Genomic DNA, 27,297 nt, shown 5'->3' with positions numbered 1-27,297 from the left:
GCCTGAAACACCTATGTTGTGAATGAGAAGTTCTTGAGTTTAAGTTCCACAGACGACAGATGATGCAAAGTCGTCATTTTTAGTTTGGGGCAAAAGGAAAAATTTATTTTGAACTGGGGCCAAAAATGTAATTGTAATCTGGGGATAAAATCATAATTTTGTACTTAGGAGGAAACCGTAATTTTAAAACGAATATAAAACAATAAAATGGTTGGTCAAATAAGGAAGTGCCACGCAGCTGCGTGGCACTATTCCCTTAACTTACTTTTGTATACGTAGAAAATTATGTTTGTTAGCGGTAACAATGTATCAATATATCTGCTATTTTTCTTTTTTTTTTTGAAATTTAAACACATATATCATATATCTTACTTTAGTACAAGAAAACTTTTGAAATTACAAATATAAGGATGTTTATCGAATAAACAAAATGTTTCGTAACAAGCTAACAAGCTTATATATTCATATTGCTTAATATTATTTCACAACAACATAGTTCATGGTCATCGTTCACCTACAACAATATTCTTCATTCGGTGTTATATTATATGAATCTTCAACAAGGTAAGGTTATCATAATTAGGTAGATGATCCTGTAAAAAGTGCTCAAAGTGTGAGAAATGTATTATAACACTATATATAATACTATATAACACCATATAAACACCGTATAACAATATGTAACACCATATAATACCATATAACACTATGTAACACTATATAACATTATATAACAAATATAATAATATAGTTTGTCTGATAGCATGTCTATGATAGATATATAGTGTTATATTTGTTATATAATGATATATAGTGTTACATAGTGTTATATGGTATTATATGGTGTTACATATTATACGATGTTTATATAGTGTTATATAGTATTATATATAGTGTCATAATACACTTCTCACACTTTAGGCCATTTTTACACTATCCTTACCCATCATAATTATATGTTTTTAATTTAATTTAAATTAGAGTAAATTACAAAAATCGTCCTTTATGTTTACACCAAATTGCAAACTATATTCTTTGTCTTCAAAAAGTATAAAAAACGTACTTGATGTTTGAAACCCCTGCACGTTATGTCCTTTAGCCACAACTTAGTTCGTTTTCATGGTTAGATATGACAAAGTGGACCCCATATGAGGGTATTTTGGTCATTTTATTGTATATATTTTAATAAATAAACAAAAATAAAAATCACAAACACTCTCTCTCTCTCTCTCCAAAGTATCTCTCTTTCTCTCTCTACAAACTCCCTCTCTACAATCTGGTTATGCAACACCTCCGTCAAATCACCACCACCACCGCAAAACCACCGCCATCACACCACCACCACCACCACCATCATCGCCATCACATCACCACCGCCATCACTACACCACTCTCTCTATAAATTGTCTCTCTCTACAAGATCTAGTAAGTATTCAGATCTAATTCTCTCAAATTGAACTACACATAGATTCAAAATCAAATCTGAATACGAACAACACACATATTCATCGATGTCTGGACAACCTCTGCGTTGTTCGTTCATGACGTTAGAAGTTCCAAAGTTGTGGTGTTACGACGCTGGTGGTGATAAGAAGATTTTTAGGGGTTTTAGGTTGTGTGGGGTGGCAGGTTGTGGTGGTGGTGGGTAGGTAGTGGTGGTTGGGGGTGGTATTGTTTGGTGGTTGTAATAGAAAGAGATAATGTGTGTTTCCCGTAAACCATTTTTTTAAATGCATGATTGGTTAAATACTAGTGGGCCCCACCTTTACACCCTCTCCCGTTCCCCACATGCGACAAGTCTTCACCGCTCAAGCTCCACCCAAACCCTTCCCCGCGCGGCAAAACTTCACGGCGGCACCCTCCACTCGTGGAAGAACTCCTCCCCGCTTCCTTTGCCACATCGACCCTGGACACCCTCATGTTAAAGTAGATGAGAAAAAAAAATTCTAAAATATAAAAAACAAAAATATATTGTTTTAGGGATGGACAAATAGTACCGGGTACCGGTTTCGAACCGGTACCCATACCGAATTTACCAAATCGGGTACGTTTTCGGTACCGGTTTTTATTCTCAAATACCGGTACCGAATCGTACCATACCGGGTATATTCGGTACCGATACCAGTACCCACTTTTGAGGATTTTTATTACCGGTTTAGTACCAAGCTCATCTCTATATTGTTTCACTTCTCATGTTATTATGTCATGACTCATTTGTATTGATCTATACCCTACATGTTATTTTTTAAATATATTATAAGTTGTTAAAAGTTGAAATACTAGCAAGTAACAAAGTAACAATGATTTTAGTTCCCTCCCAAACCCCCTGAATTTCTTCCGCCTAAACCTATCCCCAAATTTAAAACTTGCAACACCAAATTTCTTTTCCACCCTAATTTTGTAGTGCCTCCAGATTTCTACAAAAAAATAACAATATCATATTAAATCCAAACCTTTTCTACGCCATAACCCATTACAAGCTTTTCATCACACATCGTTGATGAAGACGGCGATCGTTGATGGAAACTATTTAGAGGTCAAATACACAATTGATTTAGAGATCTATGATGGATGTAAACGACAAGTTGATTCAGAAATCGTAAGTGCGTCTTTTTTCTGAAGGTTATCTCGGATTGCTTTCTAATCAAGTATGGTATGTCAATTTCCGAGTTTTGACTACTTGTTATGTTTAGATCGGTTGGTGTCATTGTCAATAATGTTTACATTAAGGCTAGTTTTTCAACTGTTTATTGGTACCTTGCAGTAGGGAGGGCAAAAAGCTTAATTTTGTAATGGAATTAGGAATTTCGATTAATTTTTAAGCAACTGATATAGAAACTGATGATTATTTGATTGAGTTACATATTATTCACATCACTTTTGCAACTAACTTTCTATTATCTGGGCAAAATGGATTCTTTAATGACATAAGCTTAGTGCATGCCAGGTGTTTGATGTTTTGTCAAATGAAAACTGATGATTCAACATGATCATACCAATTTGACATATAATATTCACCAGTACCACTAGTTTATAAAAAAAAAACAATCTGAGTCTAGAGAATACCGAAAATCGAATATGGGTAGTTTACTCATACTATAGAGCAAGATAAATATAATTTGGAACAGTTAGGCTTCTTACTATAATTATGTGGATTTAATTATCTTTTTTCTTGTCAACTGTTATCGTAAAACATAGATTCCATATAGTAAAGAGCTGCATTATAAGCTATTTTCTAAATCCAATGCCACACATTTAGTTTCTAAACTTCTAGTTTAATTTATATCAAACATTTGGTGAAGCATTCTCCATGTCGTATGCTTATGCTTCTACTAAGGTTGCTGTTACAGAGGTAACTAGGAAGGGATGCCAGCATGGGGACGTACACACTTATTCTCGGATGTGACTGGTCTTACAAAATGCTTATTTTTGGAATTAAAAACAAAGAGAAAGAAGAGCGAGGTTGTAAAGACTCAGACAACGTTAGGGAAAGCCCTGGTGCATTCGATAGTTTGTACAGCGAACTACCAGAAATCTTGGTAACATACTGTCAAAGTTTGTTTATTATTTTTAAAAATATATTAACTAAAAACTACCGTTTGCAGTTTATTCAAAGATGTGAACTTCTATGTCCTGATAGCCAAGGTGCTCCTACGGTTAGGGGTATAGGCCGTGTTTATCCTACTACTGAGAGGATTATGCATAATTGCCTGATGATAGATGGTTTTGTCAAAGTTCAAGTAGAGTTGAAGAAGGTTGCGGATTGAACCGTCTCTTGCCTGATTCATGTAGTAGACTGTTTGGAAGATGCAAAAGAATGCTTTATTTGCTGGTCTGTTAAATCAATAAAGGTATACTTATATAAATAATAATTGTATAATTATATCATTTATTAATATACTAATATTTTTTTAACCCACAGAGTTTAAACAAAGATTCTCCTCAAAGTGTAGAACCATCTCACCATTCTATGGGTACACTTTATAGACTGCAAGTCGTTTTTAATATATATCATTATTTTTATAAAAAACAATCTGTTTTGCTAATGTTGTTTGAGACAACATCTGCTCACCAACAACAAACGATTCCAGATGAAAGAATTGGGTATCAAATATACTCGTATGCATTACAAGAGGAGGAGGCTTTTAATTGATTGGTAAACACATTATTTGTATATAATTGTGTGTGTGTTTACTAATAGTGTCGTTATTGGTTAATGTAGCTCGCTGATAAACAATTTTCTCATAATACAACCAAGCATGTTCCTTTTGGTAAACTTACCGAGCCGGTCAATGGTTTGTTTAACTACAATGTATATTGTAATCTAATTTTTATCTATCTTTATATTTTAGTTGGGAAATAAAACCTCAATGGTTCGTCAAAGTGAAATTGACGAGTTTGTAGAGTGTACTTTAAAGGCGTCTATTTCAGTTTTGGTGGTTGGAAGGACGACAAGGATGAATGGAGGTAAGTATAGTATGCTACTCTTTTATAATTAATTCTTTTTCATTTTTATAAATATTTGGCTACACTCGAGTGAGCCTTGGAATACAATCGTTATATTCAATATTTTATCAGTTATTACACGGATGGTTAAGTCACTTTGACTTGTTCGCTCATTTGACCCAATGGCCTAGGCGTGCCAAAGGGCTTTTGACAACATAGATCATATATATTATTAGGGGTTCTTAGGAGCGCCAAAGGGCTTTGTATCAATGTTGACTCTAGTTGGCATGACTTATGCATTTCAATTTCCTCCTGATTCCAAACAAGGGGATCTTGCTTGATTTTAATTTTTAATGGTAGCTAATAGACATTTTTCTATGTGTTTTGATTAGTGGCAAAGGAATTCAAGCCAGTGAGTGCTGTTGAGAGCTTTGTGGTTATTGGGGTGGATAAAGGAGGTTGCACAAAGTCAAGGAGTTTTTTGGATGGTTGATTTTATTTGTGCTAAACTGAATGATAGGATGTTTTTTCTATGTTAAATTGAATGTTTTAGACTAATGGGTTAACATGGATGCTTTAGCTATTTATAACATGGTTCATTGTTTGTTATATTGCTTTTATTTATTATTTTTTATATGATTCCGAATAAAATGAATTGAATTTAATAAAATGGTGAATTAATCAAATTAATGGATCTGGTGAAATATATGTTTGACAGCAACCGTCTTATTAGGCAACACATCTAATCCATAAAACCGTCTTATTAGCTACACCAAAACCGCCTTATTAGGCTTGAAAATGACGGTCTTAGCTACACCACAAAACCGCCTTATTAGGATTAAAAATGACGGATGTAACCGTCTTAAAAGGTGAATGATCAAAAATGACGCTATGTTTTATGTCGCTTCCTAAACCGTCATATTTGGTTGTAAAAACGTCATATTAGCTTGTCTTTTTTGTACTAGTGTCTAACTAGACTATGTTATCTTAACCGGGCCCATGCTGGTTTCAGAGTTGGCATGGGCGTTCCTCCGGGAAACCATACCACTGATTGTAATTTGATAGTCGTTGTGTCACCACAAGAGTTGAACACTCTCTGGCGTAACACACGGTAAGACGAAAACCCGGGTGGACTCAAGAAAGAACCTGACACCTCTACAAGGAGGCTATGTTCTATCTATCATTTTCTAATCTATAAAAGTAACACAAGTGAAGATTCAACTTAGATCTCCATTAAAATACGCAAGCCTCCCTACCATATTATGCCAAAATGGTGGATATATTCTCCTATATATTAATAGTACAATGCTTTGAACAGTAAAACCTATAATAGTTTTATTATTTCCTATATATGCTTTGAGCAGTAAAACTTATATAAGTTTTTTTTAATAGTTTTATTATCTTCTTTACTTTTTAAGTTAGATAAGCTTTTGTCAACCAGTACTTGGTATCGAAAATACGAGTACGGTTATCACTACATAAAGGTAAAAACCGACACTAGCCTGATACAGAAAACACTAAATGTCGGTATCGAATTGATTTTGAAAATCTTTTAGTTCGGGAAACTCGGTACTGCTACCCGGTACCATTTGCTTATCCCTGATCATGGGTGTCGTATGAACAACAACGGTATCGTGCAACTTTTTTTTTATTTTCTTCAACTTTTAATGATTTCTTTTTTTAGTTTCAGGGGTAGAGATGAGCTCGGTGCCAACCAATATCGAATCGGTACTGGTACCGAAACTACCAATTACGGTACCTGTATATGAAGGTAAAAAACGGTAGCGAACCGGTACCAGGAACGCCAAAAGTCGTACCGAATTGGTACTTAAGATTTTTCGGTTCGGGAAATTCGGTACCGGTACCCAGTATCATTTGTTCATCTCTAACCACAGGTTTCATACGAACAACATTATTACCATACAACTTTTTTGGTTGATTTTCTTTTGGTTATCTTTTAGTATTTTTTTATATTTTCTTTTTATTCTTGTCAGCAGTTTCCGTGCGCAACGCACTCGTAATGAGACATATGAATAACCTTTTCTTTATAGTGTATTATGTATATATTTATTTTTAATTCGTTCAATAATAGAGAAACCAAACTATATAATATTTTACTATTTGTAGTGTATCTAAAGTAAGTAATAGGTAATAGGTAATCTTATCTCGGTGTTGTTGCAAATCACATCTCTTTAATATAATAACTAGGTTATCACCCGTGAATACTCACGGGTTGTTAATCTATCTTTGTTAACAAAAAACATATATACCAAACGCACATCAAATGTAATGAATGGGTTTAATTTAAAAGCAAAACCAATAGTAGTTGAAATCAGTGCATAAAAAGTGCTAATACCAGCGAATTGCACACTCTTGAAAAATCACATGTTTGTCCTTCTTATGTAGATGATTTAGGTTACATAAAAAAATGATATGAGAACAAAATTTTAATGACAATCGGATTTTAAAATACATCCACTTATCCAATATAGAGTACGGTAGGCGGTACTCCTCTCATCTACACATGAGATCAAAAAAAAGTTCTCGTATTCGGTTACAAAATACTTTTTTACATTGATTGTTTGCAAAAAAAAAAAAAACAAAAAAAAAAAACAAAATCAAATGTTAGTGCAAAATCTAAGAAAATAAAAACTGAAAAAAAAAGAATTAATAAAAATATCTGTTACTTTATTATGTTAACAATTTACCTACACTCATTCATATCCCTTTCTCAAATACACCCTTTTATGTCAAAGCCCTAAGTTCATTCCCAAATCGATTTCAAAGTCGGAAATTCAACCAGAAATCCATTTCACAGTCGGAGAATTCAACCAGAAATCAATAACAGGGTATTATTCCAACTGAAATTCTCACATCATCTACATTTTTAAAACTTAATGTATTATAAAGTTGTAAACTTGAATCGCATAAGAGATTAGGTCGGTCCTAAGGTCGCTCTTCAATTTCGTTTGGTATACTTGATTCGTTTACTTTGTTTAACAGATTTTGTACTGATTTTTGATATTTTATTGTTTTTATAGCTTGAATTTAAGTTTCAGATTGTGTGGATTTTGTTTATAATGTGTTATGATAATAAGGGGATGAAGAAGACTTAATATAAACTTGTATGGTTTTATAGGATAAAAGCTCTGATGTGCGTTGTTAAACTTGTATTAGCGTCATTAGGTTTATTGATATTTCATTCGGTGTGTTTTAGGAGTAGTTTATTTAAAATGTTTAGTTTATTTTTGAGGTTAGTACCTGATCTTGCTGGTTAGTTATGACACACTGTTTATAGGAAAGTTATCCATATACAAACCGTTTCATCATGTATTCACAGGGTTAGTTATATATATGTCACAGATTATTATTTATACCCCTATGTTTTGCTGGTTACTTATGACACACACTTAATAGGAAAGTTATCCATATACAAACCGGTTAATCATGTATTTACAGGGTGTTGTTTATGAATAATGTAATATTTGTGTTAGTGTATAGGTTTTAGAACTCCAGATTCAATTTCAGATTTGTGAATATTGCATCAGAGTTACATATTGGCGATCTTAAATTCGGGGTTTTCTGTAGTGTGATAATAAACATCTAATATTTATCAAAATAATAATATGTAGTCAATGGCAAGTGGTTCAAATCAGCGAAAGAAACAAAAGAAAGAAAAGGAAGTGATGATGGTAACAGATTCGGACTCAGAAGAACCTTTCACTTCGGAATCAATTGACTGGGACGCACCAGAACCAAATATCATTTGGATGCCGTCCTCTTGTTCACGCTTTGTAAGTAATTACTTAGATTATTTGTAACTAACTTAAATATTGGTGTTCTATGGTGTCATTATTCTCTTTATCATTAGAGTCTAAATATACTTTTTGGGCCTTTTTAGCGGATATCGGTAAAGGTCGCAAAAGCCATGGGAATCGATCGCTGCCGTACAGTGACCATTCAAAATATGCGTGGTGTCGAAACCACTTTGAACGTCTCTGCTGAACCAAAAAGAGGAAAAAAGAAAAACAGGTTTACTGTATTGGGATGGGCAGCATGGGTTCGTGAAAACAACATCAAAATTGGTAAACTTTGCGTTTTAGAGTGGTATGAGGATATACCTACACTCTTTGTTAGGGATGTAATCAAAGAATAATGGGGTTAGTACCATAGATGAAAACCATTCAACCATTTTATATGGTAATTTTGGCTAACAAACGGTTTTCGGTATAAGTAGATAAGTAAGTAGCAATGGTTTTTTTGGAACATGTTTAAATATTTTGGTTTATCTTGGATGTTGGAATAGTACTTGATAACCTTTTTTGGTTTATGTTAACTGTTTAAATGTTGTGGTATATTTTACTTGTTTGAATATTTATTAAATTTGAATACTCATGTACAAAATATGACATCAGTTTACGATTATCAGTATTGTTACCTGTTGCAATACTACTTGACAACATGTTGGTTGCAAAAGTTGAAGGTACATGCAGATTATGAGATCTCCAAGAAGCGAAGTATAATTTTCGTTTTCTACGTCTATCTTTTGCCTCATTTTGCATGGTTTTCGGAATAGAAAACTCTAAAAGTTAATAACTATTGAATGAATGTTAGATGTATAAAGGTTAATTAAATAAATATAGATATCACCGCTTGTGATAATATCAGATGGAAGGTGATTATAATATGGTAAACAACCAACACAAATCATTGGATTTCAAACCAAACACATGTGATAATTAAAAAAAATAAAACATTGTTTATTCATAATCAATCAACCGATATAGTGTTCAAAAAAGTAATTTAACACCAATCAAGAAGTAGTACGTAGAAGAAATAACGTTAAAAAGACTAAGTAATATCGAAGTACATAAAAAGGATGATACTTCATCTTAGAGTATCTAGTGTTTTTAAAAGATGTTAGGTATGACGTCCGAAATCAACAAAACTCCATTATTCCTTTCGTAACGAAGCACATACGCACGATCACTAACCAGACCAACTTGACGCATAAATCTCTCCCAGCCTCTGAAAGCATACCTTGTAGCTCCACGTGAACGCTCAGAACGAATTTCCAAAACAACATTAACACCATTCATAGTCTGAACGTTCATCGATTCAACATTATCTAACGGGACATTCTCAACAAAACGCTGTGGGAAACGCTACATCAAGTTTTAAAAAAATACATATCAGTGACAATAAATAAAGTTAAGCAGTAAAATCAACTTATGTTAGAGTACCACTGACTTACAAATCGATAAGTAAGGACCCACTCAATCTCATATACATCGTTGACGGGTAGAGGCGGGTTTCCGTCAACAGGCAGCTCTTCATCATCATATACTTGATTGTCAACATTAACATCATTGTGATAATTAATATCTTCAATCGGAATTTGATCCTCAGTCTGGCTGTGTTGATCACCGACTTCAATATCATTTTCTGCTTGATACTCTGGTTCAGGTATCGATTTTAGTTCAGGCAGTGGAATTCCAATTTCAGCAACTAAAGAACCATCACCGAGTAGACGGAAAACTATGACACTAAATGTGTAAGTTTCAACTCTATGAAACACAAGGAAATCCCACTTAACCAACGACAAATCAGTTGAAATCTGTGAGAAGTCAAGGATGTAGTAATGAATATCCCATAACTTTTTAATCCTTACAGTCCTTTCTTGATTAGGAGCATAACGAATCGTGACATTATTTTCGAGAATATCATCATTGAAATTATGTTCCATGAATTTTTTTGGCAACCACTGCAAACAATTATAAAATATCTCAAATAATTTTTTAACATAAACCTGATAAAATATATAATAAACATAACACAATGGTGTAATATTTTGAAAAACATACCAGATTTTTCGCTTCAGGAAACATCATTACATGGTAAAAACTATCCTTCACATTCAAATCACTGTCAATCTTGAAATGGTATATATGAAATGCGTTTGCAGAAAGGACCTCAAAAAAAATAAAATCTGTCTTTTCAATTCCAAGATCCGAAAAAACTTTTGACCATCCATCAGTGATAAAGCATCCGTTAGTCGTCGCTTTGATGTAAACATGCCAGAATTGAGAACCTGTACTCAACCTGACATGGCCAACAGGAAAGCCAAAGTTTCGAACGGCATCATTGTAAAAAGCAGGCAACGGCTGTAATATTTAAGAAAAATAAGTTGTCGGAAAAAAAACATTAATACAAATAAATTTAAATAAAAATTTTACCAGAGATGACGGTGAAGCATCATAAATAATCTTCACAAACGCTGGAGCCATGACTGTATAAACAATACAATAACAAAGCGAGCAAGTAAAAGCAACTTACATTATAAAAAGCAATTTCAAACATGTTTACATTCATAATTTTTAGCTATTACAATTTCAATCTTTTCATGTAAACTTGAGTTCTATTAAGTGAATACAAAAACGGCTATTCAATCAAAAACATAGTCACAAAAACCACAAAAATTTGCTACAGCTTAAAGACCAGATGAACATGCATACATATTCAACAATCGTACCTTTAAATAAACCTTCACAATACGATTGACTGCCAATTCGTGGTGAACAAAAATATATTGATTGATAAATCGATTAACGACCGAATCGATGTAAGAAAACTTGAAGAACAGGTATGGATTTATACATCTAGGGTTTAAACATCTAGGGTTCATATTTTGGGTGCTGATTATCAAGAGATATGAAAAATTGGATATATGGTGGTATTAATAAAAAAATTAACAGATTTATAAAATCTGGTTACTAAATAGTAAATATCTATTTATGTATAATAGTTAATTAAAAAATGACTGAGAAAAATCTTAAAGTAATATAATATAATAAACAGATATATATAAAATTAAAATATCAATGTTTAAATATTAAAAGTAAAAAACCGAATGCAATTATCATATATCAACTAATCAACTGACAACTGCTTACCATCTTCAATCAAAAGTCACAACCATCAAGAAAGTTGCAAACGGCGGTGGAAGAAGAAAAATTGGTAAAGTTACTTTCCGACCTATTTTCCGATCATCTTTCCGGTAAGCTTCGCTTTGATTTACAAAGTAATTATCCAATCAGTTGAACACCAAATTTGAGTTTCAGTTATTTGACAGACTTTTTTCCGGCGAATATTTTAAAATTACACGTGAAATCAGTTCTTAGGTTTTGTCTGAAAATAAATGTTCTGTAGGTTATGTGTATACAAATAATATTAGATTGCATTGCATGTCTTTCAAAGTTTACAGTTTCGGTTAATTAGATTATTTGTCTGATATTATGTAGATCTTTATTTTAAAATGAAAAACTCCTTCATGAACATTCTTATTTTGATGTTTTAATAGGTTATAACAAAAAAAATAGGCTTAAAATTGTTTTCTCTTGAATTATAATGTCTTTGTATGCGGCTACTAAATTATTAAAACTGATATATGATATAGGTTTTTATAAAATTGATTGTTGTTAATGTTATGTGTATCTAATAAAGATTAGATTGTATTGTATGTATTTCAAATTATACAATTTTGGTTAATAAAGTTATGTAGTTAATATATTTTGTGTCACTTTTTTTGAAGAAAAATATGTTTATTTGAGATAATATTGTTATTTGGATGATTGAATACTTTATAATGATAACTAAAAATAACAGTTATCTTCTTATAAATTGAAGAACAAAATATATGTTTTTTTTAGTTGTAATCCAATACATTGATACGATAACAGTTAATTTGTTATTTTCATATGTATATTGTATATTGTATTATTCAAGTTCAATACTAAATGTTTGTAACAGTTATTCTTATGATACAGGTATATAAAAATGAGTTTATCATGTGTAGCTGTGTTAGATGATGATTCGTCGTTAAAAGTGGTATGCAACAAATGTTATAAATAAGTATATATAAATTTAGTTACATATGATTTTTTTGACATAAATTTATACACAGGTCATGCCAACTGAGTTTGTTAAAACTGTGTATGGTGTTTATTGGCAACGAAGAAAATTACTGATACATCATGAAAGTCAAAAAGCTTGGCCAGTTTCTTTGAGAAGTGTGAGCGGGGAATCGGTTATCACTGACGGATGGAGTGAAGTGGTAAGGGATCTTCAGTTGAGAAAGCAAACGTTATTGCGCTTTAGGATAATCGAAGATAAAAATATGCAAATGGATTGTTTCGTGGATAACATTTGTGGTCAGTCCTTCATAACAGTAAACCGTTACGGCGTTTTAAAGATAATAGTAAGTATACTAATATGTATGAATCACTCTTTTTATAGTTGAAAAAATAATGGTATACATATATACTTAACAATAAAATACTACTTAACTTTTCAGGTGATTCCTGAAGCGTATGTTACAAAAAATTACTCTTATACGCCAGTCAACGATTCATACAACATAACAGCAGCAGGTCAGATTTGGAAAGTTGAGACGCACAAGATCAATGATATCTATGTTTTTACAAAAGGTTGTCCAAAGTTATTTGATGATCTTACCATACAAGATGATGATATACTACTTTTGATGAAGACGGACATGAACACATTTGAGTTAACAGTTTATCGTCGAGGAGTTGAGGTTGTTTTGTCAAACAAAGAAGAAAGTGAAGATGATTCATTGTTGGAAATACCTAAAGACACATACTACAAAAACGTCCAGTTTGTAAGTATTTTGACCTAAACTATAACGGGTTACTAATAAATATGAATTATTTATGTATCTTATTATATAACAGACATTTTGTGATGATGATGACTGCATGGATGATACGCTTTCTGAGGTAATAAGTTTACGTTTATGTAAAATAAAATATATTACAATGAGATTTTGTAATATTATTAATTATGATTATGATACACAGAATGATGAAGGTAGTAACAAAGAGGATGTGAATACAAAAAGCATTGCTGGAAAACAAAAGTGGAAGGAAGAAAGTTCTACTTCAATGAGAGAAGAGATAAAGCAATCAACAAAAGATGATGTAATTATGTAAAACATAATAATAGATGATCAGTTTCATTAATATATGTAGACATATTTACTTAATACTCATTCCTTATTGTTATTTATAATTAGTGTTTCTCTTAACAGGTTAAGAAGAAACGAAAACAGGTTGACGAATATGGTAATGCGGACGACATTAATGAGCTGATATGTGGGACAGAAATTGAAATGACAAAAGTCTCAACAGTTGGACAGAGAACTCGAAACCGGTTGGTAAGTATATGATATGATCACAACATTGATTTTTCAGTATTTATTATAAATTATGATGTTAGTGGGAATATAATGTATTTGTTATAAAATAAGGTAAACGAAAAGAGAAAGAGAAATGATAAGACTTTGAAGAAACCGGATGATGAACGAAAAGATGTTGGAAGACTGACCATTGTTGAGGGAACTGGTAAATGTGATTTCACAACAAAGGGAGGAAACCGCATGGTATGTTATCTTTAACAAAGTCAATAGCAAACGGAAATAATGTAACATGCACCAGTTCATTTACTTTTGACTTATGTTAATTATGCAGAGAATGCCTGTAGATGTTGTAAGATTTGCCGGGTTCAAAAATAAGGTGCATGAGTTACAAGTAATAAACTTGAATGGAGAAACAATCACTATGAATCTTAGGCGACAGAAGAATGGAGATGATGTAAGGTTTGCAATCGAAGGTTGGCCGAAGTTCATGAAGGAGAATGGACTTCGTTTGGGTGACAAATTGCATTTCACATTCGAAAGTGCAGGAAATGTGACGGTCTTAACACATGTGGAAAGTGTTAATGCAGACTAACAAATACTTTAATGATGAAGGTGTTAATGTCGGACAAATCATGACTCTTTTATGCTACTTATTTTATGTTAACTTTGTTTTGAACACGTAAACAGTGGTTATGATGTTTTATTTTGTTACTTGGTGTTTTAAGTTTAAATAGAACTACTTTTTTATAATCCGCATTTCTATCTTATTTTAGTATGTAAGTAACATTGGTATTTTCTTAAAACGTTTGGTCATTATGATTGTTTAAGTAGATACATTTACATAATAAGTTGCTGATGTTTATATGTAATACTCTATTTGAAAATATATGTTGAAATATATATTTACATTTTAACTTTTTATTACTTATACCTTACGCTTGTTATTGCAATCGTTTGTAAAATTGCTGGATATAAAGTTGTATTACAATTACAAACCAAAGATTAAAAGAATGTGTTAAGTACGTAAACAGATATTAAACACTTTTAATATACATAAGCGAAAATAGGAAAATTTAAATAATTATAAATTAGCAGTGGGTGTCTAAAAAAATGGTAAAATTTGTATACTCTATAGAATTAAAAAATAGATAGTTTGAATATATTTTTGTATTGTTAACTACATAAACAGATATTATAATTTTATATATATAGAAAGTTTCTATTATTTTAAACTTATATATTAGTAAAATAGTATATCACCAAATATATGTGATTTATTAAGTTAATTTACTTTATATTAAATAATCATAAATGGAAAATTGATAATACATGGTAACATACAATGCTAAAGTAATCGTAAATTCAGTTTAAAAAAGATAAATGTGAAATGCAAAATAACTGAATTTAATAATACATAAATTATGTCATTTATAATATCTATAAAGAAATTCATCATTACACTACATTTACCTACAAAACTACTGCATCATATCCTTCTTTTATCTTCACATTGCTCAAGATCCTTCTTTTATCTTCACATTGATCAAGAATAACCCAAAAGGAGTTTCAAGAAATTAGTAAAGGTAAATTTCCAATTTCATCTCCTTCATCTTATAAACAAACTGTTATGTTGTTAATCTCTACAAGAAATTGCCTTATTTCTTCAAAATAACACATATGATGTTTTTAATAGCGATTAATGAGTAAGTACATAAGTAATCGGAGTGTCTTTATTTGTTAAGAAAAATCTATATTAGTTTGTGATGTCGATTTAAAATTTTTTATATGTATTGGATTTTATATGGAAGTTTACTTTTTTGGTTATATAATGATATATTGTTTAAATTTTCTGTTGGAAATTTTTTAAAAAAATGGATTTTATTGGTTTATAGTTTGATTTGGATAATTAAATGTATTTGGTTGTTGCATAACTAAATTACGATTTAGATTATTTTGTCTTCATCGGATTATGACATTAGATTTTAATAAATTTATGTATTTTTTTTATCATGAATTACAATAGGTATATTTCTGCATATTAATAAATGAGTCATTGTTTATTTGTAATTTTGGATAATAAAAGATGTAAGAACAAAGACGTTTAAGATAATTTTGTTTATTTCTATGTAATTTTGTTTTTTTATCATGAATTACAACTGAAACTAAAGTAAGTGTAATACAATATACATGAATCATCAAAACACATTTACGTACTTAACGTATGCATGTCACTGATTAAAAGTAATAAATGTATGCTGCATTATTTGTTATACTCTGATATTGTATTTTAAACGGATTAAAGTTTTATATCTCTCATAGAATGGCTGGAGTTGAAAACGATGTTATCGTCGTATCGGATTCTGAAGATTCTTCGGACGACTCGGAGGATTTTGATGATGATGATATTGGTCCGCTGACATTTATTGTGCCATACACGAAACGATTTGTAAGTTCAAACAACACAACTATGTTAATTACCATCAAATATGTTTACATATATTGGTTAACTTTTCTATTTTTTTAAAGACCATCAAAATGGAAATTATTATTATGTCTTGTAAATTATAGCGGATACCAGTGGAAGTAGCAAGGATAACAGGAATTGACGAAACCTTGAAAGTTAGAATAGCAAACAGGCAAAATGTGGAGACGAAACATGATGTTAGGGCAGAAACAAATAAAAACAGTATAAAATATGTGGTGAAAGGCTGGGCGAAATGGCTAAAAGATAACAACATACAAGAAGGTGATCATTGCAAGTTCCAGTACTTTGAAGATATTTGTGTTTTCTTCTTTGCCGGCGTTATCGGCTAAAGGTGATGTTTGAAATTATGAAACAGGGTATAAACATAATATATAGTAATTTTGGGAAACGTTTTTATAATTAATGTAAGTTATGTAGTGTTATAAGTGGTTTTCTAGTAGGTTAATATGTTTAATAGTTAAGATAATCATGTACTTTGGACTTTTATTATGTAGGAATGTCTATAAATATCTACATGTTGTAGTTTTTGTTTATATGTTATATTTAATACATAGTAATAACATCTTCTATTGATATAACAATGAAATACCATACAAAAAATTAAAACAAATTACATAGTCTTTAAATAAGTAACATGAGGACATGGAATTGAAAACACCCAACATACAATAAAACCATACAAAAAAACAGAACATCTTGCCATATTACACGTCTTAATACAAATTTTAAACTACAATTTCCCAAATATTTCTTTGTAAACAACGTTTGCAGTTTTATTTGTTGGCCTCCCATTTTTGTCGAATATTAAAACCTTAACGCCATCCTTAGTCTTTACCCTGGACAACGCAACATAAAGCTGACCATGTGAGAACACGGGGTCTCTGAGGTATATACCAACTCTAGATAGAGATTGTCCTTGACTTTTGTTAATAGTCATCGCAAAACATACGGTTATTGGAAATTGCCTTCTTTGAAATTTGAACGGTATTTTCTTGTCAGATGGTATCATGCTGATTCTTGGGATGAAAGTTCTTGATCCAACATTACTTCCTGATAATATCTCTGCTTCAATAACACGTTTACCAAGACGTGTGATTTGAAGACGCGTACCATTGCACAAACCGTTTTGCTGATCAATATTCCTCAAAAGCATAACCGGAACACCCAATTTTAATACCAATCTATGATTTGGTAACCCTGATACTTTTACACTATTTAACACATCTGGATTATACAAATCTTGATGTAACGGATCGTTGATTTGCTCAGTCGGACATAAACTATCAGAGCTAAGATACTCTACTTCTTCACCGGGAAACAAATCAAGCAAACGGTCATTTATATCATGAACAACTTCATTCTTAGGAGCGAGTATAGCTCTCTCAGAAAAGTAGTCACGCTCTTTATAACGATGAAGAACTGAAGGATATACAAAGTCAATCAAACCTTGAATTGGATCATTCTCATCAGTTATTAAGAGATGAGCAGGTATTTCAATCGTTCCATCACCGTCGATAGAATCACCAACATTACCTTCGCCGATGTCAAGAAGCCATTTACCAAATTCGTTTATCTCCATAACGTTTGAGCTACTTGATCCAACCGACAAACGCATGTTGATTGTCAATTTCAACACCTTGCAAGTGGACCAGATGTGGGATGAACATAATGAGGCGTTTACGATATCTTGCCTGCTTCCATTTTGTACAACTGGTAGGATTTGTCTAAAGTCACCACCAAATACAATAGTTTTCCCACCAAATGGAAGTTCTGAATTTTGTGAATCAAAAACACTCAAAACATCCTTCAATGTACGATCAAGAGCCTCGAAAGCATGTTTGTGTATCATCGGTGCCTCGTCCCAAATAATCAACTTTGCTTCATATAAAAGATTCGCGATTTCAGTATTAGGCTTTATATGGCATACCGAATCTTCATTGAGATTAATTGGAATATGAAATCGCGAGTGAGCGGTACGACCGCGTGATAACAACAAAGATGCAATACCACTTGAAGCAACATTAATAACAATCTGTCCATTGCATCTAATAGAAGCACCTAAAGTTTTCCACAGAAAAGTCTTGCCCGTACCACCATAACCGTACACAAAAAACACACCACCCTTACCAATCCGAACAGCATCCATAATTTCATTATACACGGCTCTTTGATCGCCGTTTAGACAGCTGTGAAGATTATTGAACTCAGCCGTAACTTCATCAATGTCAAAAGAAAGCTCCTCATTTATCAAACGGTTGCTCTCCGACATCAGATAGTCATCATCAGGATAAGGCATTGGTGAAAACCTGTGCAAGCTGGATCCATTACGAAGAAGGAATTTTTCGATTTTCGACAACGTAATATTCTTTAAACGTTCCTCAGAAACAACGAAATCTACAATGACAAGAAAAATTACTAAATATATAGAAAATACTTGAAAATTTAACATCACAAAATATAACAAAAGGATAAGAAAGATACCGCTCATGCCAGAATCCTTCCGCATATTGTATAAAATGTCCTCGGACAATAGCTCCCACGTTTTCTCCCAAACAACTTCAGGTCTAGATAGCGTATTAGACAATAGAAGTGTTGCAAACAAAGAACGAAGATAATGACCGTTTCCTGTGAAACTGGATTCTTTAATACACTCGATATATTCATTGTCATCATCTAACAGGCCACGTGCATAACACGCATCCCGAAATGTAGGATAAACAACACCATCATATGTTCTTATTTCTTCAAATGATCGTGGGCCTTTAACCTTAGTAAGAAGAATTCGTAGGTAATAAGCCTCACCAAGAGATGGAGACGCAGAATAAATTCTTCCAATAACAACATAATTTTGGCGTTGCTGCCAGCAACGATCTTTTAACTTCCACACATATTTTGTGGGAAACTCAACATAAGTAAGTTGTCTTGCTTCAGGCTTAGAATTGTTCATCTTCATCCATTCCAAGAAAATAGAGGAATTTACTGGAGGTTTGTTTAGGACATCCTCAATATCATCGTCACAACTAAAAACAACATTTTGTTGTCCTGGAAGATGAAATGGTAACCTCATAACAGATGGATACCGATAATGAACATCATTGCCAAATATTCTCCAGCTGGCTTCACATGCGGAAACATATCTAGCTTCGTAGTACTCTTTAATTTCATCTTTTGGAATTTCCTCATCGGGGCCTCTGTCTGAATCAAAAACAGCAACAGTGGCTCGATCAGGTCCTTTATTAATGTATTTAAACAAATACTTTATTGAGCCAGCCTGATTGCACCATTCCACGTTAATATGTGCCTGATATCTTTTGAGTAGGTTTTTGTTGTACGGAACTACACTCCTATTGTCTAAAGTAACGCCCTTCTTGACAACTGTGTGACCAGAATCTCTTCTCCTATAAACTGGAAAACCATCAGAATCAATGGAAGTGGAATCCAAAAACCTCTTCGGAAAATTCTTTGAACAACGGTTGCCAACCATGCATGGACATTTCATGTTCGCATATCCACAAGGACCATGAATCATAAAGTCACTCACAAGAGAATACAATTCAGGATCCTCATTCTTATCAGGAATTTCAGCTGATATAAAGGGATCGATGTGTTCAACCGTAGGAAGCTTATGATCAGCTTTCATAAATAAGCAAATATGCGCATGTGGCAAACCACGTTTTTGAAACTCAACGGTATAAACAACTACAAAACAAAAAAAATTTAAAGATAAGTATAAAACTAAAATATAATGTATGGAAAGACCAAATAATTGTATAAATTGAAAGTAGCTGATGTATTGACATACCTGCATTAATATTGCCAAATTTTTTTTTGCTTCATATCTTTTATCAATTCATCAAGTTTCATCTTAAACAATCGACAAAGTATGTCAGGTCTGTCTTCAGGCTTAATTGAAGAGTCACCTAGAAATCTTACAATCTCAGGCCATTTCGGATTACATGTGATTGTGATAAAGAAATCAGGATAACCATACTTCCGACATAACGCCATAGCATCTAAGTAATTTTGCATCATGTATCGAGAACCACCCGTAAAAGATGAAGGTAATATAACAGGTTGTCCCGTATGACTCAAATCACTCTGAACAACGTCTTGAACATTTTTAAGACTGTTTAGCGAATCAGATCGAAGTTTGATTTGCTGAAAACGTATGTAGTTTAGCCTCTCACTCTCAATCATTGTGTAGGCATCGACTAAAAACTGCTGAAACAACCTTCTTGCATTAAGAATTAGAGAAAACTTGTTATGCCTATCCTGAATTCTATACGCAAAGAACTCCCTCATAGTACAAGTTGGTCTTGTCTTCTTTGAATTAGGACCAAATTCTCTATGAGGAATGTTAATCCTATATCCATCGTCTCCATACGGAAAAAGAATTGGATACTGTAGAGCAAGATAAGAAGGATGTAACTCGCTAATACGCTTTAGTTCTCCAGAACGCATTTCAACAATAATATCACGGCTTTCAATCTGGAGATCAGGTTCATCAACTATCAAAGCAGCAACTTCAGAACACGTAGGTAAATTGTAAGTCCTACCGTCTCTATCCCTCTGTGAGATTATACGAAGTTTAAGAGTAACATTAGGATTGTCATGGAGATGGTCTCGTACCATCCTGTAAGTTTTAACCAACATATTCGTAGAATCTAACATGTTCGTAATATACTTTATAAACTTCACATCAAGTTCCTTTGCCCTAATCGAAGCTTTGCTTGAAGAATCACTGTAAGAAAATAAACAGTATTAAATAATAGTTTCAAACTATGAAATGGAAAACATATAAGTATAATTTGTAAGTTAACATTAACATAATGATAAGTAAAAAAAGGAAACAAATACCTAAATAACAACTCCCTATTAGTAAGCTCATTCTCAGTATCATAGATATAAAGCTGTGAAAATTTTGGCTGGGCTCCATGCTTAGGAAGAAGACTACCCATACTATGTGCATTCTGGCCACTGATTCTATAAACAAATGGAGCATTACCTTTGTTTATTTTAGTATCAACTTTTCCTCCCATCGAAGTAAAGGAAAACATAGAATTGTAACGTCTTATGTTCTTTAAGAAATATTTGCTTTCCTGATCTAAACCGCGAAAAAGCATCTGATAAGATGGATCAGAATCTTTATATTCAGGCAAATCAACTTTACCATATCCACAACATAAGCTATATGTTTGCTTTTGAAGTGTAATGCGACCCTTTCCACCTTCGGTTGGCCATAAGTTTGCAAAGCATAAACCACACGTAAGAGTTTGGTCACCATGGTCAACGTAATCTGAAGATTTAACATAAAATAAATAATACAGTACGAAAAAAAATAATATGAAACAACAATGAATAACATTAATCAGTTACCTTTAGAAACGCTTTTTGTGGCGTCTAACACAACCTCGTTAACGTGATTTTCATCATCAGAGTCAAGAGCAGCCATTGGTATGGGTTGTATTTCAATTGGTTTATGAATAAGTCTACGCTTTCCAGAAGACATCTTTTTTATCGAGCTTAATTCAGATGACAAAAATGTTGTGTTACGTTTATTGGATATTCTAGGATGAAGAGAAAAGCAATCATTCAATGGTAACGTTGATGAGCTTGCAATATTGTCTGAAAAAACAAAATAATTTTTTCATAAAGTTTTTAAATTAAATAATTAAAAATGTATGTAATAATATAAATATGAAATTTACCAGAGGATATACGATTCAAAGAAGACATAGCATTAGAAAACTGCGGTTCAATTTGAACTTGAGAACGTATGTTTGTAACACACGAAGTTGGTGTTATGTTTTCTTTGTTTGACCTCGTAATTCGTCGTGTTGAGGTAGAAGAGTCATGAATAACATTTGTCTTTCTATTATGATTTGAAAAAGCTCCAGATGAATATGCTACATTAGGGAATTAATTACAAATAAGTATTTTGCATATAATTTGTTCAAACATTATATGTAGTAAAAACAATTAAAAATATGAAACTTCAGCAAGTAATGATTATTTGATTTTGTATTACAAACCTGGCATTGTGTTTGATAGGTTTGCAAGTGGTGTACGGATGGGTGTTGAAAACTGATCGTGTAGTACATTTCCTTTCTTCTTGAAAGTTGATTGTGTAATAACGGATGATCTTACATTAAAGGACGAATTTAAATGATTACCTAATAAAATATAAACAGTAATTATAAAAAAATGTAATATAATCGAAGTGAAGTTGAGGAACAAAATTAGTAATGATTAATATACATAACATTACGAAACATAAATGTAAACTTACTTGTCCCAAAAGCAGTTGAAGATTCGGTAGGAAAGGTGATGTTTGAAATATTGGGAGTAAAATTCTCTTTGTTATTTAACCGGATTGGTGTTGATGATGACAATGTTGAAGTACCACCTCTAGAAATTAATTTCTTTGTAACATTTGATCTCTTACGATCAAGGTATAATTTTCTTAACTTGCGCCTGTGTTTAGCCTCTAAAGCTAAAAGTAATAAAAAAAATTAAGAATTTAAATATATGACATATGTAAAATCAAACATTAACAATAATAAAAAAATATAAGTTATATAAATATTACCTCTGACAACATATTCCGGAAAAGCAGCTGCATTTGATCTCTTATTATCAATATATAGCTTTCTTAACGAACGCCTACATTTAGCTTGCTCAGCTATAATGAGAAAAACAATACACCAAAATAAAAAAAAATAAACGAAATGAATAATTTAGAACATATACACTTTTGAAAAAAATAAATTGAAGAATATTATAACTTTTGACCATAAACAGGAACAAAAAACTTACATTTATTTTCAAGGTCAATATGTGGACGTTCTGAATAATACGACTTAAGTTGTTCAAACCTATTATGCATTTTTAAAACAATAGAAAGAACTACACAAAAAAACAAAAATACCTTTAGAATGAAAACCAAACGAAAGAATTAAAAGATTTATAACAAACTACATACAAAAATTACTGGAAATGTAAATAATAATGAAAAAAGTTATTCAAAAGCATAAGGAAGCTAAGAATGCAAACTCAGAAAACCATGATGATGTTTCACAAGTATGAAAAGTATATGAATTTATAGACCTAAGCTAAAAGTTATTTATGGAATTCAAATTATACATTACCAAAATGAATTTTAACAAAATTAATGATCATAAATATAAAAGAAATCTATATTTATAAGTTTCGATATTTTAAGAAACTGCGTCATTTTATAAAAATAGATTTGCTAAAGTTAGAAACTTTAAAAAGAAGATGTTTATAAACGTAACTGAATAATATAAATTGACATGATTAGCATATTTCTTAAAATTATTTTTGGAGTTGTAAGTGAATTGTTAATACTAAAATTATTAGTAAATAGTAAATCGATATATATCTATAGATCTATAGATAGATGAGAACTAATACCGTAAAAGTTTTACATTTTACCAATATTTACATTATGGCATATTATTAGATTACAAATGTAAAATCAGTAATCAAAGTAGTATCATAAAATAATCGTACAGCATACCATCATACAATAAACAATAAAACCAAACATAACTCTCAACCAAAAATATTGTAGGATAACTTAAAAGGTAACAATATATAGGAAAAAGTTAAATTGTCTTGAAACATGAACAAATGTTACGAATAAACCAACATTCAAATATTGAAATACCAAAAAAATAGTTCTTATTATTCAAATCAACCTCTCCTATATCTCCTTTAAGCTTCCTTCTCAACACACATGCGAGGCTTACTTGCTGAGGATGCCAATCCAACTTCATTCAAATAAACATCATCAAGGTTACGCTTCATGTCAGAGGATGATTGTTTCAAGTCAACCGCATAATCCTTTGAAATAGGTGTGGTGTTATCCCCAGTGTAAGAATCGGCATCCTTACAAAAAATAAACAAATTATAATTAAGGCAAGTATTAAAGTTATATATATCTTAATTTTTTAATATATACCTTCAAACCTTCAGCACCAGAAGTTTGGAACTCAGACTGACTCATACCAAAAGTTTCATAAGCATCAATCTGTAAAAACATGAAAAGCAAACAACAAAAACTTCAACTTAGATTAAAAGGTTATCGAAAGTGGTAATATATATATATATATATTACAAAAAATCACTTACTTGATCTATTTTAAATTTTTTGTTGAGCTTATCCAAGATGTCATCATCAGTTGTAACAACTGATATTCCATAATTCTCGACACCATTTGCAATATTAAAGTCAGTTACTTTAATCACAAAAGCACACTTTTGATTAAGCAACTCTTCAAATTCAACGGGATATTCTCTTGGGAAATCATTAGTTTGCAATAACTATATTAAAAAAAATATAATGTGTCATTACAATAAATATAAAAACATGTGATTTTAATAAATGTAAAGTATAACTAAACATAACCTCGTCCTGAATTTGAATAAGCTCCTTTGCAGTTTTCCGAACAAACTTCATCGCCTCATGGTCAAATAATGTAAGCGTCACAGTTCCAGTTGAATCTTGAACGCGAACCGGTATTTTGAACCTTATAAACGATTTTTAAATAATGAACAAATACATGATAATAGATCATATAGACGAACTACGTCGTTGTTGTGGAACGAAAAATAACATAAAGTATTACTAACAAACGGTATACCTGGACATCGGGAAAACCTCTTTTCCATTACAATCCTTGTTAGAACATTGATACAACTGCGTATCTCTAACATCACTTGTTCCATCATCTTTATCATAGGTTTCAAACTTTTTCTCAACTTTTGACTTGCAATAGTTACAACCATCATAATACCACATCTTATCAGAAACGATTGCCACAATAGTTCCAACAACAACAACTTTCTTTGGCTGTTTATTATTACAAAGGTAGTCAAAAAATGCAGGTTCAATTTTTTTTTAAAATATAAAATATAAAAGAATAAATGTTTAGGAAAACCTCTAAGATTGATGGAAGGTAAGCAAGTGGTGAAAAAACATCATTCTTTAAAAATTCATCTTCGACAGAACACATCATATATGACCCAGCATGGCTACTTGACTCACTTGAAGCAGAAAGTTTAGCAAGAAACCTATAATATATTTTGAATAAATAAAAATGTTCAATAAAAAAATATTAATACATAAAACATACGAAAAAATTGATAAAATTTTTAAAATATTGTTAAAATAAGAAAACTTACTTTTGCTTGAACAATAGCATGTCATCAAAGTTGTCGTTAATGAAAACTCTTGAACCATCAAAGTTATTGGATAATCCCCATTTGCCTATTGTTAGATAAAGATAATATAAGAAATACAAAAAAAAGGTAACAATTCTATTTAAATGAATTGTTAATAAATATGCAATATGAATTAAATACCTTTGTATGATTTAACTGCACCGAAATGGACAACAACGACAACATGTGCTTCACGCTTTTCGCTAATCATGTAAGAATACATGTCCTTAGCGTGATCGTCCCAAAGAGTTAAATCAATCTGAACATCTCTACAGTATAATATAAGAAGATACTAAGTTTAAAAACATTTTGAATATTTAAATGCATAAAATGGAAAATAAACAAATAAAAGTCATAGTTGTTTCGTATATTACTCAAGATCTTGAAGCTTAAGAGTAAGACGTTTCCCTTTGCTACCATCCTTCTTGTTAGTATCCTCAATGTTATAACAAACACCAACATAGCCAATGAAATCTACAAAAAAATCAAATAATGAGATAACATCATATACAAAAAAAAATCTATATATAAAGTAAACAAATATTATCGTATATAAAGATTGGAAATATAAAAAAAACAACATACCTACTGTCGTACCCTCTTTTATTTTCATTGAAAGAACATCATTAAACTCAACAAAATTGAAAACGTATTGCGGACCGTCCCATACATTGCACTTTTCGACAAAGGTATGATAATAAAAAGTTAGCTTCTGGTTGTTAGGAACAATCTTGAAAGATGCTGTGTTAGCAGCAAGAGATGGCCGTTTAATGATAAGGCATTCATCAACATTAAGATGCCTCTCAAATTTTGAAAATAGCTTGTGCATGCAAGAAGCTTGAATTTTGCTACCCTATGTATACATAAAGAATAACATGAAAAGGATATGTTAAAAGTCTAACAACATCAAATAAAAATAAAAAACAAACAAAAATTTCATTAGCTTACCTTTTCATCCATCAGTATCATATCTATCCGATATGTCTCCCTTTCATTATCCCTCATTTTCTTCCTCCACAAACTAACAATTTTAACCTTGATAGTGTAGTTTGTGGTAAGAACATCAATATCGTTTAGCAATGTGATCCGATCAACGTTTTCCATGATATGTAATAACCAATCGACTGTTGGACAAGTACTACTTGTTTGCTTACCGTTCGTTAACAAAATGATCAATTTATATAAAATTCATAAACTCCTAATTTTAAGAAATATATTTTCATTATTTCTACTAAAAATAATAGTCTTTATATCATGGCATAAGTAAGGAAACGATATAATTTATAATTACATACTAACAATTAACATAAATTCAAATTTGTAAAATTGGAAACTGTATATATTAAGAATATTAATCCGGGTTTACATTAAGAATTTAAATGTTATTTAAAATTATTTAAGTAATTTAAGTAAAATCTTATATTGGAAACCTATTAATAAAATTGACAACCTTTAATAAAATATTTAAAATATTTTTGTGTATCTTTATATGAATAATAAGTTTCCAAAATTATAATATACAAACTGTAAACTAAGATTAAACTATTCGAAAATAAAGACTAAATTTTGAATTTGTTATATACTAAGATCGAGTTGACTTTCTATAATTATAATGTTTATAATAATTGTTAGTTTTGAAAAATGTTATATAAAAAAATTAGAATGAAAGTTGGGAAACATAAGATTCAAGCTGACCAAATGATAATCAGAGTGTAATCTATGTATTATATATGTAGTACTAAAGATTCATAATACTATGTTATAATAATAAGAACTATATACTATATGTAGATGTAGATTAATTTTAAAGATTAAAGCAAGAATGGGATACAAAATTAATTAAAATCATGTTAAATGATTAATTAATTAAAATAAAATTGTTTTACATATAATTTTTGAATAA

The 27,297-nt window shown here is 31.3% G+C and overlaps 2 protein-coding genes across 13 annotated transcripts; one reads left to right on the top strand and one right to left on the bottom strand.

Moving 5' to 3' along the window:
• The first annotated feature begins 2,309 nt into the window (after positions 1-2,309).
• LOC110867066 lies at positions 2,310-5,055 on the top strand. Of its 12 annotated transcripts, XR_004865017.1 has the most exons (7): positions 2,310-3,539; positions 3,606-3,851; positions 3,923-3,974; positions 4,092-4,156; positions 4,223-4,271; positions 4,353-4,467; positions 4,839-5,055. XR_004865017.1 is itself a non-coding variant. In XM_035976630.1 (6 exons), the coding sequence occupies exons 3-6, from the start codon at positions 4,092-4,094 to the stop codon at positions 4,937-4,939; spliced, it is 330 nt and encodes a 109-aa protein (XP_035832523.1). In that variant the 5' UTR covers positions 2,310-3,539; positions 3,606-3,851; positions 3,923-4,091; the 3' UTR covers positions 4,940-5,055. The 12 variants fall into 12 exon arrangements, 1 of the variants encoding a protein (XP_035832523.1); XR_004865022.1 differs by having other exon boundaries at positions 2,310-2,599; positions 3,351-3,539; positions 3,923-4,271; XR_004865027.1 differs by having other exon boundaries at positions 2,310-2,599; positions 3,338-3,539; positions 3,923-4,271.
• Positions 5,056-16,878: 11,823 nt separating this feature from the next.
• On the bottom strand, positions 16,879-26,498 carry LOC110893768. The gene is made up of 20 exons (XM_022140929.2): positions 26,343-26,498; positions 25,980-26,247; positions 25,769-25,868; positions 25,536-25,663; positions 25,356-25,440; positions 25,112-25,244; positions 24,815-25,023; positions 24,580-24,700; positions 24,303-24,494; positions 24,133-24,201; positions 23,921-24,059; positions 22,965-23,054; positions 22,738-22,830; positions 22,438-22,641; positions 22,181-22,321; positions 21,525-21,773; positions 21,006-21,444; positions 20,069-20,889; positions 18,630-19,847; positions 16,879-18,542 (listed from the first exon to the last, which is right to left on the bottom strand). Exons 1-20 carry the CDS (start codon positions 26,496-26,498, stop codon positions 16,879-16,881), a joined length of 6,519 nt encoding a protein of 2,172 aa, XP_021996621.2.
• Positions 26,499-27,297: the final 799 nt, after the last annotated feature.

The sequence above is a fragment of the Helianthus annuus genome, chromosome 1, assembly GCF_002127325.2.
Source record: "Helianthus annuus cultivar XRQ/B chromosome 1, HanXRQr2.0-SUNRISE, whole genome shotgun sequence".
NCBI classification, from domain to species: Eukaryota; Viridiplantae; Streptophyta; class Magnoliopsida; order Asterales; family Asteraceae; genus Helianthus; species Helianthus annuus.
The sequence above is the reverse complement of the archived record's forward strand: the minus strand, read 5'-3'. Positions and strand labels throughout refer to the sequence as shown.